The sequence below is a fragment of the Tachysurus vachellii genome, chromosome 3 (genome assembly GCF_030014155.1).
Source record: "Tachysurus vachellii isolate PV-2020 chromosome 3, HZAU_Pvac_v1, whole genome shotgun sequence".
In the NCBI taxonomy this organism is placed as follows: Eukaryota; Metazoa; Chordata; class Actinopteri; order Siluriformes; family Bagridae; genus Tachysurus; species Tachysurus vachellii.
This window is the reverse complement of record NC_083462.1, coordinates 4104383-4120240: the sequence shown is the minus strand read 5'-3', so window position 1 is coordinate 4120240 and position 15858 is coordinate 4104383. Positions and strand designations below refer to the sequence as shown.

Genomic DNA, 15858 nt, shown 5'->3' with positions numbered 1-15858 from the left:
GTGTATCTCTGTCTCTCTCTCTCTGTCTCTCTGTCTCTCTCTCTCTAAAGTGAATCTGACATTATATTGTTGTACAGTCGTATACTGAACGAGAACAGACTAGCCAGAAGCCTGCCATGTCTACATGTCTACCCGAAGAAAGAAGAGTCTATGGTTCTATTTTCTATTTGGAACCTTGATGAAGACACCATACTTGATGAAGAGTCTACGGATCCTATTTGGAACCTTGATGAAGACACCATACCTTCAGACAGGTAACATCCTGTAGTTCACCAGACGATTCAGACATTGACTTCCTTGATAAAATAATAAGAAAAATACTTATTGTTGGACTCTCACAGCTCTGTTGTGTGAGAGTCTCACATTATTGTGAACTAATCACACATGAACTGCACCTGAATATGAGGTTATAATCACTTATTTGCACTGACATATTTGTATTAAAAATATATACTGGAGATTTTTATTACCTGAATTATCTTGTTTGCAGTCTCATTTTTGATTCCTTCTGTAATCTATTTACCTCAGTGATCAATGAAGTGACCCATCTCTTCTCTTCCTCATTCCATCCTGCATCCATCCATGTTCATATGTGCCCATGTGTATGATGTGGCTCTTTGCGGTAACAGTAAAAAATGTGGTTGGCCACCCCTTCTACAGTGTATATATATCTACACACACCTCATCTGACACACACAACTCCACTTATCTCATCTCATGATGTTATTAAAGTGAGAAAGTAAAGAGTGTTATTGTGTCTCTGCAAGCAGAAAGCAGAAGACAGGAAATCTGAGTTTTGTATTATTTACTGTAAGCTGTAAACACTTCACTCTCTCTGACACTTCACCTCCACACTCGTCTCTATTTCCTGTAAAATACACTTCAGCTTGTTCACAGCAGTGTTTATTAATAAGAGCAGTAATGTGATGGTTTCCTGTAGAGTTTCTTATCTGGGGGACATAATAACGATTGTCTTGGAGCAGAGATGTTTAAGAAATGTTTAATTCTGGTGTTTTTCTTTTTCAGTTCTGATGAACTTGATTGGTGAATGAAGTGAAGACTCCAGTGTTGAGTTCACCAACGTTTAAATGTTACCACTTCATTAACATCTATTTGACATATTTACACCTAGTCATGCTTGCAATTATCTAATCAGCCAGTCATGCAGTATATATAAGCATACGCACATAAATACAGACACGGGACGTACTCGTACATTTATCAGCTAGCTAGTGTACCGTATTTCATGGTATTTAGTGATAAGGATGAATCCTCCCATACAGACTGAACACTGAACCAGGATCTCAGCTCTATTGTGATGCCGGTGATCTCAGGAACCACATCGGATACGTGTGCAGTGTAAAACCACCAGATCACTGTATATTCTATTGGAAGACAGGATTACTTTTATTCATACGGTGGGGAAAAGATGAAGGAGTACAGTAGTATAGAATTCAGACATTCGGTTTGTTGGAGGATCAGATCCACATGTAACAATTCACTTATATTAAAATGTTGTTAACTCATGTGTTACGTGCCTTGGGCTTGTGGGTTCGGTGTTTTGTTTGTTCTTTCTCTCTCTCTCTCTCTCTCTCTCTTTGCTCCACTATCTGTCTCTTCAGATCCCTACCATTGGGCACCTCCTGTCAATCTTCATTATCCTGTGTGACATCACCCGTTGATCCACCAATTCATGTTCTTGTATCCCAATTTGTTAGTCACTTTGTGTATGTGACTTGTTAGTCACTCGTTCTGCATCTGTATGCTTGTGTTTATTCGCTTTGTGGATGTGACTTTGTTTATATTGTGGAAAACTGGACAGGTGAGTATGTCATGTGACATACATTGTGCAACACGTAGGTAAGCTTTTCTGTATTAGACACACTAGGTTAGGAGTGCGTGCCACCCTATGTATCTTTTGTTTGGATAGGAAGTATACTGTAGGTTAGTTAGGGCGTCATCGACGCTGAAGATTTGTTTTATTACTTTCCTTTCTAGTTTAGGTTAGAGGGTTAAGTTCAACTTAGCACGGTTTTGTTTTGCTTATTTCTTTGTTTTGGCACCGCTCGTGTCTCTTTTCCCCTTTGTGTCTTCTGTTATCTTGTTTCTGTAGATATCGTAAATATTATCACCTTTGTCACCACCACTTGTATGATAATAGAGACAGGTTTTGCCCACTATTTGTTGTCCTTGTCGTTGATTGTAACATACACACCATAAATCTAACTTTATAATCATTTCATATTGTTACCTCCCAACCATACCCCTAAACACCATTTGGGATCGTAACACGTTTGTCATGTCGGTCATTTCCTTAATCGATGCTTAATATTTTATCGTTCTATTTGTTTTATATTTTTACATTTGGATTTGTGTATTTGCTTGTAAAATGTGGAAAAACAGATACATTTCATGTGTGTAAATGAAGTTTATTTTATAATATCAACACCCCTAATATTTAGAAAAACCCACAACGTCGGTCTAAAAATATACACAACGGCTGACAGATGTTAGGGTCGTCCTCATCCATCCTCATGTGAAAGTAAGCGGACCCAGTTGGCTTCTGGATACGGAAATTGGTTTGTTAATCCACACGAGCGGTAATCCACAACATAAGGCATCATGTGAGAAGGTACACCAGAGAAGTTCTCAAGCTCCCCTACTGGGTCTCCTGGTTTATATTTACTTCTGGGGACAAAGGTGTAGTTCTGGTGAAGGCGTCAGCAGGGTCACTAACTGCTCTGTATCTACACAGCTCCATACGCTGTGATGCTCTGTGTGAACTGACTCCTTTCCATTTATAGCCTTCACTACAAACACACAAAGAGCCTTGAGCACTAACAACCTCGTCACAGGTTCACCGGTTGTCCTTCCTTGGAAAGTAGTTTATAATAATGAAATATTTCTTGAACATATATTGAAAATAATATAAGTATAGAAATATATACAGTTTATGTGGGTGCTTTATTATCCAGGAGCTAAAGTGTATTGTTTCTCTCTCTCACACTCACACACACACACACACACACACACACACACGCACGTTACATTGTTTCTGAAGACCTTTCATGGACTTGTGGAGTAATATAACAAAATCCATGCACAGTGAACTCTGGAGTTAATCAGCTTTATGTAAATGAGCGCATCCACATTGTGTTGAACCAATCAGGTGACAGCAGAAATCATCCCACACTTTGGATTTTGTAGTTTCTTAGCTAAGCTTTTTAAAAACAGAGACATCTGAAAAACATCTCTCTCACACACACACACACACACAGTAAGATTCGATTCAGAACTGCGTAAGAAAAATCCTGTTTTATTTATTGATTAGTTTGTATTTCGTTAAAGCTGTAAATGACCAGTGTTATCGAGGGTCCAAGTTAGCTTCTAGTCGCTCTGAGCTACAGCACTAAAGCTAATGCTGAGATTCCACACTGCACACGTGGAGTCTAAATCATCACCAGGAAATCGCCCAATTCTGTACACGCTGCCTCCGTTCATAGATATACATGTGTATGTTACACTGCACTGATGTGTGCAGCTTTACATGTACACACACTCACACACTCCCATACACTGGACATTTGTGACAACCATGTGTTATGATGACGCTCCATCATCCACCGTGTCACCCAATCAGGGACAGTCAGGGGCAGAGGATCCACCTTTGAGCTTTCTGGCATGAGGAAATCTTCACAATGCTTAAACCATAGATATATACAATAGATGTTGCCTTGGTTACAGCAGTATGTTGGAATGCATCAATAGAGCCGCCATCTTGGTACAGGGGACCCCCTCCTCTTAATGCATTACCGTCAGTGTTGGCAAAGAAATAAAATCACCATAAATCGCCATGAATGTGATTTCTATTTTTTTTTTTGGTTCGTTCCAAAGGTCAGACATGTATTTATCATTAAGTCCAGAGAAAATTTAAGGTTTTGATATTAAGATAATCTACTTTTTCACAATATAATGCATAGTGCTAGTATGTGGAAGTTTATTACTTACATTCTTCTACTTGAGTAAACTTCATATGAACAATCACTACTTACCTTATAGCCTACTGCATGTAACACTGCTACAATGGTGTGACTATACATGTTCATTTATACATTTAACGTCTGTCAGTCAATGGGACACTAGTAACCTTCAAAATTGACACCGGACCCAAAGCCAACTTGATCAATGAGAATGATCTGAAAGCTCTAGAAGAGAAACCAAAAAGAGTTGCAGACAAGGCAATGTCATTAAAAGCATACAACGATCAGCCAATAAAAACTATGGGTAGTTGTAGACTCAAATTGACTGCAAAAGGCAGACAACACCACTTGATGTTTACAATAGTGCCAAGTGGACATGAGTCGATCCTTGGAGACAAAGCATCCGAAGATCTTGGACTAGTCAAGAGGACTGCTTAGATCCTAAAGATCTGCCTAGATCCTAAAGATTTGAATGAAAATATTAAAAGAGAACATTATCAAATACCAAAGAGAGAAGAAATTCTGAGTGACATGGCCGGTGCAAAGTACTTCAGCAAATTAGACGCCTCGCATGGATTTTGGCAGCTGAAACTGGACCCAGAAAGCAGCAGGTACACCACCTTTAACACACCATTTGGGCGTTACTGTTTTCTGAGGCTGCCATTTGGCATCAAGTCAGCGCCAGAGATCTTTCATAGAGCTATGGAGTCAATCATTGAGGGTCTGGAAGGAACACGAGTGTACATTGATGACATAGTTGTCTGGGGAAACACAAAACAACAACATGATGAGAGACTTGAGAAGCTGTTACAGAGAGTGAAAAAGTACGGACTAAAACTAAAGAGGGAGAAATGTCTTGTTGGAGTGACAGAAATGACATTCTTAGGAGACAAGCTCACAGCAAACGGCGTGCTTCCAGACAAAACAAAAGTGCAAGCCATACTGAATATGCCGGCTCCAACTGATAAAAAAGGAGTTTTGCGAGCAATGGGGATGGTTAACTTTCTGGGTAAATTCATTCCCAACCTCTCCTCAAAAACTAAATGCCTCAGAGAACTGCTGCATCACAACGTTGCATTTGAGTGGACCACAAAAAATGAAAAAGAATGGAAAGAACTGAAGAGAACTGTGACTGCTGAACCAGTTTTAACCTACTTTGATCCAACAAAACCAACCAAAGTCTCCACTGATGCATCAAAAGATGGACTAGGAGCCGTATTGCTACAAATGAATGAACAAAAATGGCAACCGGTAGCATATGCATCGAGATCAATGACAGAGACTGAAAAACGCTATGCTCAGATTGAGAAGGAGACGCTGGGCCTAGTGTTTGGGTGTGGTAAATTTCACACTTATGTTTATGGACTGCCCACATTCACAGCAGAAACTGATCATAAACCACTTATATCAATCCGTAAAAAGAATCTCAATGACATGTCGCCCAGAATCCAACGTATGATGATGACATTGCAGCGCTATGACTTTGACCTAATATACACACCAGGTAAATACATAGTGCTTGCTGACACACTTTCTAGAGCACCAGAACTCAACAGTGGCACAGCTGAGAACACCGCAGCAGAAGATATTGAAACACACATCAACATGGTCACTGCCTCACTGCCTGCATCAGACACCATACTGCAGCAGATTGTTAAAGAGACAGCAAAAGACTCCATGTTAAACAAAGTGTCTCACTGCGTAAACAACGGCTGGTCGAAAGGAGTTTGCCCACAGTTTTTCCCGGTGCGGGCAGAGCTGTGTATGTCAAAAGGACTCCTGCTGAGAAAGAAAAGGATTGTTATCCCACAGACCATGCGCAAGGACTTACTTCACCGTCTTCATGAAGGACACCTGGGAGTGGAAAAATGTAAGAGAAGAGCACGTGAAGCCATCTACTGGCCAGATATCAACAAAGACATAGAGGAAATGATTGAGAAATGTGACATCTGCCTCAGACACCACTACAAACAAGTCAGGGAGCCAATGCTGGTGGCTGACCTTCCCACTGCTCCTTGGCAAAAGGTGGGCACAGATTTATTTCATCTGAATGGCAAGGACTATCTTCTTGTTATAGACTATTACTCGAACTACCCTGAGATTGCGCAACTCTCCAGCACCACCGCACAGTCTGTTATAGTGCACATGAAAGGGTTCTTTGCCAGACACGGAATCCCTCAATGTGTTGTGAGTGACAATGGTCCGCAGTATGACTGTGGAGAGTTTAAAGAGTTTGCAAAGCACTACGGATTTCAGCATGTTACCTCAAGCCCATTGTACCCACAAGCCAATGGTCAGGCTGAAAAGGGAGTACAAATTGTTAAGAGACTACTGAAGAAAGCCGAGGACGGTAAGACTGATCCTCACCTGGCTTTACTAAGCTACAGAGCTGCACCTCTGGAGTGTGGAGCGTCCCCTGCTGAGCTGCTTATGTGTCGCAAGCTCCGCACCACACTACCGCAATTGCAACCAGGATGAGACAATAACAACTGGATTAACAACAAAAAGAGACTCAAAATCAGACAAAAAATGGCCTATGACAGAGCTACTAAAAGTCTGGAACCTCTTTGTGTAAATGACACTGTGAGAATTGAGGGACCTAATTGCTGGGACCGAAAAGCGACCGTGCTCGGTGAAGTCGGACCTAGATCTTACGTTGTGGAAACAGAGGATGGACATAAAGTGAGGAGAAACAGAAGGAGTCTGTTAAAGACTCATGGAGACACTGACAAACACGGTGAAACTGAATCTGAAAAACAAGATGCTACACCAAATGCACACCAAGCTGAGCCTAATACCACAGCCTCTCAAATGACTGAACCAATCAGAAGGTCTACTAGACCTAGAAAACCACCTGAGAGACTTATTGAAAAAGTATAATGCTTTACATTGTTGTTTAGAGTAGAGTGCCTTGTTATTGTTATTGTTATTTCTTTATGAGGTACTTGTATTGTGCAACATGTTGACCTTTTGTATGGTCGTAAGGCTTTATTACACAAAAAGTTTAAAGTTAAGTTAAAAAAAAAAAAAAAAGAACTGTTTAATTAACCTTTGTTTTATAACTTTGGAAAGGGGATGTAATGATAGGCATTCTATCATGTAACCACAAGAGGGCAGTATAGCTTTTCCTTATGTGTAAGGAATGTGTATGCGGAATTTCCGTATATTTCGCTCTGAATGTTCTGATATTTCCATATCCGTGTGTCCATCTTGATAAATGCTTGTTATAATGTTTTCATGAGCTAACAAACTCATGGTTCCGACTGAGCAGTTAAAAATGCGTAAAAATTCAAATTGCGTTGTTATTACGTTTGACCAATCATATGCGGGCTGTTGAGAGAAATACTAATACGAAACGTAATTAATTATTTTTCAGCATTAATTTACTTGTTTTTGTGATACCATTTTCACACAAATGGATTTATGTAACACAAACATAGAAAAATAAAATAAATAAATAAATAAATAAATAAAAGGGCACAAAAATAAATTTAATTTAATCTGACAGGTGTGGTAGGTGTGTGGTAGCCTATCTTTTATTATTTTGATTATTTTGAAATTCATGATGCTCACTTTGATGAGAATATTAAACATAGAAGAGGATGCATGTTTATAACACTGCTAAATAAACCATAAATATTTGACTGAAACCTGTCTATTAATATCTGTTTGCATGAACTTTTAGTTTGAAATTTGGTAAATGTTGCCCCGCCTCTTAAATCTGGAGCCTCGTACATTTAATTCCTTCCTATGATCTCGCGCTGGGTAAACGGAAGGAACGTTGTGCTTTGCGAGTTGGTAAACGGCGTGTGATACATTTGCTCTGCTGATTGCGAAACCGTTTGCCAGAATATACCCTGACCGTATACGGACCGACTGTCAGTCATGACCGAAAGTGAGTAACTTTAGTAACTTGTGGATCAGCGCTGACTCAAGACGCGAACTGTTTAGAACGAATCAGTCTGATTTGGTGAACCGGTTCAAAAGAACGATTCGTTCCCGAAATGGCCATCACTATTTCTGTGGCGCTTCGCCTCGACTCCATTTTGTTGCCCTTGGAAAAGCAACAAAAACTTTAACAACACCAGACTGAAACTGTGAAAATAACCAATAACAAGGCTTTTGGATGAAAAGTACGTTTTTTTTTGTTTGTTTTTTTTTTTAACCACAAACGTCTTTATATTTTGTTGAACTCGTGTAAACAGCAGTAAGAAACCCGGAAGTGAAGTGAACTTCTGTGTGTTGTTTTATCTGCTATGTGCTGAAGGTGATATTAGATTTCTCAATCTTCACTTGTGTGTTATTACTTTTTTATTGTATTGTCTTACCATTTTGAAAATAATTGTGAAATTTAAAGAGTAAGTGAAACACTGACTTACTCAGGGGCGGTTCTAGGGTCTCATCTTTAGGGGTGTTTTAGCCCTCAGTGAGAATTTAAAACAAGAAGAATTTTATATTATATATTATATGACTACATAGTAAGCTAAAACTTATGTTGTTATTTAAAATGGCAAAAGTGGACACCAAAATTTTATGCATGATGTAGTGATGCGAGTCTTGAATAAAATCAACGAACAGTGTGTCCAATGAATGCAGTCATTAATACAAAAATATTCACAAGACAAAGACCAAATCAATAAATGTTATTTTTATTTAGTATTGAATGGATTGTTTGCATTAATATTTTGTTTGCGCTACAACTCTGTAATAATAAGAATAGGTACATTTCACTGCTTTTGGTTGCCGTCTTTGCGGTTTTCCGCCGAATAAGGTTCTAGATAAATAGCTCTGACTGTCGGGCACGATGCGCGTTCCTGTGCTTCTCCAATAAAAGCAGACAGCTTCATAAAGCTTAGTTTGATGCGTCAAAGCTGACTGGTTTACACTGTCTGTCCAGCAGAGGGCGCCCTCATCTATTACTGAATAGTTCACATCAGGGCCTCTGTGAACAGACACACAGACCGACACACACAGAGACCCAAACACACTCACATACACATTAGAGCTGCAACTAACGATTATTTTTTCTGACTAATCTAGGGATTATTTTTTCGATTAGTCGACTACTCTAATGATTATTATTATTATTGTTATTATTATTTGTTTAATCTAGTGTTCTTTTTTGATTAACTAATTAATCCTTTGGATAACTTTACAAAAAATGATAAGTACAACTTCTAATATAATATTTCTTTTATTAAATTTTTTCCAAAAAATACTTCAATGTGGTTGAAGTTTTTACAGTATACAAAAATACTGTACAAATACAAAAAAAATCCTTGACCGTCTACAATAGAAAGAGGTCTCATATCTTTTACAATCATGTTGAGTATGCTATCGGTAAGTGTAACAGCCATTTGGGGCGTGCAAACAGTGACATCCTTTTTATGAAAGAAATCTTGTACACAGCTTTGCCTCTTCCTGAGAAAAAAAAAAAAAACACTAATTACCATTAGGAACCAAATTAAACATAAAATCTATGAATGCTAACAATATATAAACTGTACTATATTTCAAAGACGGTAGTAAATCTGCATATCGTCGCTGTCGGGCGGAAACCTCGTATGTCCAAATTTGGTCAATTTCATATTTTTTCACATATCGATGCTATTGGTCAGTCCCCACGTGGGTCTGTTATTTTTACAAGTTATTAACCAATCTAAAGTCTTGAAAATAGCTTGAGCGCAAATCTCATAACTCCATTGGACACTTCAACTGTCCACCTCTTCCTCACTCCGCCAGAGAGCTTCACGGCATATTTCTCCTCGAGAAGAGTCGCAACGAATCAACACGTCTTCTGAGGTAAATGTCTTCAAAACACTGGGCTCAAAGAAAAAATCTTGAATCAGGAATTTAGCGCAAGACAATCCACTGTAACGCGGACTAAACCCTGTGCACTGCAGATAAGGTACGGCGTTTTTTTAATTTCCTGAAAAATAACGGTTTTGGAGATACGAGGATTCCGCCTGACAGCGACGATATTTTTAAATGAACTGAATGTGATTAATTACAATGTTTAATATGATTACTTTACAATATTAATTGTATTCAGAAAGTTTAGTGAATTTGTCATTTTATTATGAAATACAGAAAGCATTTTAAACTCTTAACTAATGAGAATTTACTAATCACGTACTTATGATTATATTTTATTTAATTGGCTTGTGCCAAAACTCTAGTAGTTAATTTTAAGTCTATGTGTGCATAAACAACTTCCAACAATCAGTTCATGTACATTAAAAGTTAAAGTTTGATTTATCGTCGGCAAAGTTATACAGTATATGCAGAGCCAATCCTGACATCCCTGGGGCCCTAAGCAAAATTCTGCTAAGGGGTCCTCCTACCTCCCTCATTTTAAAAAAGTTTTTCCTCCATCTCTCGGTACAATACAGAATTGAATGAGGTATAAACAAATCTTTATTGAATGGAATATTTTAAATAGAATTTTTGGTTGAATATTAGCAATAGCCCCACTTAAACTGCCTCCCTCAGATTCCTCTTTATCCATTTTCAAATATAAAATACTATTTATAATATGACGGCTCTTGCAATATTCAACTAGTGAATATGCAATAGCAGATATCAGAAATTATGTTTTTACTAGTGTACAATGTAATTCCTGATATCAAAAATATGGTTACTACTAGAAATCACACTCTTAATATTTACATTTTAAGTATCGAATACTGAATACTTTATCAAAAATCCATATCATGTGAATGTATAAAAGCTAAAATAGCTTGCCATACCGTATCACTGTGTTTTATACAGTAGTATACACGAGAGCAATACTTGATCCCTGATGGTTATTATTTACTGAGGTATGTACATTCATATTGACCTGGCATTATGCCCATTCTAGTGTAAATCCATTGGTTTCAATATTGCATTAACGTTGTTGTAACCTTGATTGAGAGACTATAAACATTGTCATTTAGGAATTCTATCACGCTACTTTTTGTACTGGTCCCCACACAGATGTTGCTGCTGGAACGCGCGCGTGTCATTTCGTGCACGATTGCACGCACATATGAACGCATGTTCACGCGCGGTGCGGTTATCGAGCTGCCGTTTATAAACACCGTTGCCCTTGGGCGTTTATTCACGCGAATGTTCACGCGATAAATTGTTGTGTAACAGACAGACAGGACAAGAGATGCACCGGCAGCACTGTACAGCTAATTTAGCTAGTCAGATAGAGACTAGAGAAAGAAACACATCAACTTAACTTTACTGTTATTTGCTCTTGCTGACATCAAACTTGAAGAGAACACAAGTTTACCTGATTGCTGTTCTCGCATTTCACTCTCAATTTGTTTCTTTTTTCTCTTTTCATGGGCAGATGGACAGCTCCACTTCATATTGTCATCTACACTGTAAACATTAACACGCGCTGTAAAAGGAGGCAGGGGAGGCGGGGCCATGCGTAATGGGCGGGGTCATGCGTAATGGGCGGGGCCCTACGCAACTTGCGTAGTGAGCGTATAGGGCCGATCGGCTCTGCACACACACACACACACACAGACTAGGGTGACCAGATTTGGGTGTGTGAAAAAGAGGACACTTCAGCGCGCGTGGGTGGGGCCTAACCCGGAAGTAGGCGGGGAAATGGGCGGGGCTTTAACAGGTATGTTAAATATTATTTAACCGGTCAGTCCTCCTCACGTGGGGCATATTTTTCAGAGGACTGAATCTTTCCCAACAGTCTACGATTACTCATTAAGTAAGAATTTTTGTTTTAATTCGTCAGTGAACTTACACTTGCGTTTCGGCTGAAGATGCCGAGTAGCCATGAGCTTTAACAGAGGTAAACAAGGCGCTTGAGGTGACTGACCAATTAAATGTGTACAGAGAATACTATTGACCAATGAGGGCAGCTCTACACCTTACACTTCCACTCAATGCAAACTGTAGGGGGAGGGGGGGACTAGTATGTGAATGAAAGAGAGAGCAATGCAAATTCGCCGTGAACACGTTTGAGGCTTGAATAACAAAATCCCGGACGATTTAGAAATTCCGCCCGGACACATTTTTAGGTTTCAAAAAGAGGACATGTCCGGGCAAAAGAGGACGTCTGGTCACCCTAACAGAGACACACTCACACACAGAGACACCCACACGCCGCGTGTCGCGTACGGTTTTAAACCTTTGAATCAGATAACGAAGCAGTCACGTGGGTGTGTGTGAAACGAAGCTTCGGACGTCGTTGGTCACGTGATTTTCCCAGAACGAATCAAGCTTCGATACAAAGCTTCAATGAAAATCGGTTCATTTTTTTTTTGACACACGCCTCGGAGCTTCGGTGGCACTGGTAACATCACTACAGACACACACACAGACACACTCACACACAGAGACACACTCACACACAGACACACTCACACACAGAGACACACACAGACAGAGACACAGACACGCTCACACACAGAGACACACACACACAGACACGCTCACACACAGAGACACACAGACAGAGACACACACACACAGACACACTCACACAGACACACACACACAGAGACACACTCACACACAGACACGCTCACACACAGAGAGACACACACACACACACACACACGCATATGATACTACAACATAATCTTCAAAACGTCTTTAAATGTGAATCCTTCTGATTCTTACGTTTGGAGACTTTCAGATGATTTTGTACATAATTAATATAAAAGAAATCACATTTAGTCCTGTCCATGGAGTTTTCCTGCCTGATTCCCAGTATTCCTGGGATAGGCTCCAGCTCCTCATGACACTGATAAAGTGCTCACATGTTATTCATTTATTTATTTAAAATTCCATTTTAATTCTAATTCTTAATTTTGCATTTGTTTTTGTGTTTTCTAGGAGAAGAGATCATCATCTGCTCATAAGTTGTCTTAATTTGTCAGTGCATTCACTAATATTCAAACATAGATTTATTTGGAATGATCTGGGAATCAGTGTAAGTGACCACGGCTGCATATCTTAGTAATTAAGTGTTCATTTCGTAAATCTGTGTTGAATTTACAGTATTTGAAACTAATGACATCATATTTATTTTAAACGAATTTAAATATATATTTATATCTATGAGTAAACTCAAATTCTGCCTGGGCCAGAAAAGTGTTTATTGTGAGACCCTGAAGTGTGTTAACCTTTGATTCATACAATAATTTGGAGTTGGCATGAGACAGATTTTCATTGTCTTAAAAAAACTGGGATATAATGACATGACCTTTACTTCTTCTCATAAACAAAGTCTGATCTACAGTTTACATCAATGCCTGTGTGCTGCACTTGATGTAAGTCACACTCACATCTAAACAAATTCAGAAGCATGACGTGTTTTGTCTTTGCAGTGACGTAACCATAAATTAATTAGATGGGATAAGGAAATGTACAGACTAAAATGACGACAGTCTTCCTCACCTCTACAGTGTAATGGGAAAGTGTGACATGCTCGTGTATTTCAGCTGGATGTCAGATAGTAGCGGTGTTGATTTATACAGATTTTTTTTATTTTAATCATTTAAGGCTTAATTTTTCTAAATAATTAAAGTAACAATAACAAGGACAAAACATGACGTGCTTCAGAATTTTTTCAGACGTGAGTGTGACTTACATCAAGTGCAGCACACAGGCATTGATTTAAACTGTAGATCAGATTTTGTGTATGAGAAGAAGTAAAGGTCATGTCATTATAATCTCAGTTTTTTAAGATGAAAATGAAATTCTGTCTCATGCCAACTCTGTGTTATTGTATTGTTGTACAGGAAAGGAATTGTGGAGAGATTATTCTTACCAGAATCCAGCTATAACTCTATGAAGAGGAATGCATCTTTGGATTTTCTTTGGAACTTTAGAAATTACACCTCATCTATACGCAGGTAAAATCTCATAGTTCTCATAGTTAAAGTCATCACAGAGTGAAAGGTTGATATTTATGATCTATGATTTTTTAGATGTGAGTGTGAAGTGCAGTACACAGGCACGGCTTTACACCGCAGATCAGATTTCACTCAAGCCGACCACGACGGAAAGTGGAGTGCACACATATACATCTCACAGCTCTATTACCAGAATTCTCTTCTTTGCAGTGTCTTTTTTTTTGACACACAACTCCACTCATCTGTTCTCATGATGTTCTTAAACCGAGAAAGTAAAGAGTGTTATTGTGTCTCTGCAGGTTGAATCGTTGTGGTATTTCAGATGAAAGATCACACCCCTCACGCCCGAGAAACCCACGTCTGTATGGGAAGGAAATGAAAGACTCATGACTAGAGTGTTACTCTGTTCCACAGACATTGCAGTGAGTGATCTGTTTTAGATAAACACTGAGAACAAATAATGAGCATTGTTTCATACATTAGCATTAGTTCATTTGTTTCTTTTTAGTAAAAGAAAGTCTCTTCTTACTAAAACAAACGAATGGGTTAAAATTTTACATTTATGTTATTTAAACAATTCTTTTCTTTTTTTTAAATTAGAATTCTTATGAAAGACAGGAAATCTGAGTATTTTATATTTACTGTAAGCTGTAAACACTTCTTTCTCTCTCTGACACTCCTTCCAGCACTTTTCTCTATTTCCTGTAAAATACACTTCAGCTTGTTCACAGCAGTGTTTCTTAATAAGAGCAGTAATGTGATGGTTTCTTATCTGGGGGACATAATAACGGTCGTCTTGGAGCAGAGATGTTGAAGAAATGTTTAATTCTGGCGTTTTTCTTTTTCAGTTTGTGATGAACGTCTTGATTGGTGAATGAAGTGAAGACTCCAGTGTTGAACATTTCCATGTTACCACTTCATTAACATCTATTTGACATATTTAAACTTACTCATGCTTGCAATTATCTGCCAGTCATTTATTTAATCAGGCATTCATGCAGTATATACGCAGACGCACATAAATACAGACACAAGACTTACTCAGTCTGCATTTATCAGCTAGCTAGTGTACCGTATTTCATGGTATTTAGTGATAAGGATGAATCCTCCCATACAGACTGAACACTGAACCAGGATCTCAGCTCTATTGTGATGCCGGTGATCTCAGGATCCACATCGGATACGTGAGCAGTGTAAAACCACCGGATCACTGTATATTCTATTGGAATACAGAGGATCACTTTTATCCACACGGTGTGGAAAAGATGGAGTACAGTACAGTACAGGAATATAGAATTCATATATTATATGAAAATATATATTCTTATATTAAAATGTGTTAACTCATGTTTGTCTTGTCGGTCATTTCCTTAATCGATGCTTATTTTATCGTTCTATTTGTTTTATATTTGTGTATTTGCTTGTAAAATGTGGAAAAACACTGATGAATTTCATGTGATTGTGAATGCAGTAAATTTTATATTACCCCTAATATTTAGAAAAACCCACACCGTCAGTCTTCCTTGCAGTAAAATGATAATTTATAAAAAAAATATACACAACGGCTGACAGATTTTAGGGTCGTCCTCATCCACCATCGTGTGAAAGTAAGCGGACTCAATTGGGTTCTGGATAAGGAAATTGGTTTGTTAATCCTCACGAGCGGTAATCCACAACGTAAGGCATCATGTGAGAAGGTACACCAGAGAAGTTCTCAAGCTCCCCTACTGGGTCTCCTGGTTTATATTTACTTCTGGGCACAAAGGTGTAGTTCTGGTGAAGGCATCAGCAGGGTCACTAACTGCTCTGTATCTACACAGCTCCATACGCTGTGATGCTCTGTGTGAACTGACTCCTGTCCATTTATAGCCTTCACTACAAACACACACAGAGCCTTGAGCACTAACAACCTCGTCACAGGTTCACTGGTTGTCCTTCCTTGGAAATTAGTTTATAATAATGAAATATTTCTTGAACAGATATTGAAAATAATATAAGTA

The 15858-nt window shown here is 38.6% G+C and overlaps 1 protein-coding gene and 1 long non-coding RNA gene across 6 annotated transcripts in view; both read left to right on the top strand.

Annotated features, from left to right (window-relative positions):
• Positions 1–2180, top strand: part of LOC132842619 (uncharacterized) — a 7431-nt gene extending 5251 nt beyond the window's left edge. For all 3 annotated transcript variants that reach the window (XM_060865393.1, XM_060865391.1, XM_060865390.1), the window contains 2 exons: positions 78–254; positions 1027–2180. In XM_060865393.1, the coding sequence (XP_060721376.1) occupies positions 78–254; positions 1027–1048 (199 nt within the window). In that variant the 3' untranslated portion in view covers positions 1049–2180. The remainder of the gene's footprint in view (positions 1–77; positions 255–1026) is intronic.
• A 5535-nt stretch (positions 2181–7715) lies between these two features.
• Positions 7716–15207, top strand: LOC132842620 (uncharacterized). Of its 3 annotated transcripts, none has more exons than XR_009648048.1 (5): positions 7716–8247; positions 12837–12933; positions 13745–13858; positions 14158–14280; positions 14707–15207. It is a non-coding gene; the product is annotated as an uncharacterized LOC132842620 (long non-coding RNA). The 3 variants fall into 3 exon arrangements; XR_009648049.1 differs by having other exon boundaries at positions 7717–8113; XR_009648050.1 differs by lacking the exon at positions 12837–12933 and having other exon boundaries at positions 7718–8113.
• The last annotated feature ends 651 nt before the right edge of the window (positions 15208–15858 follow it).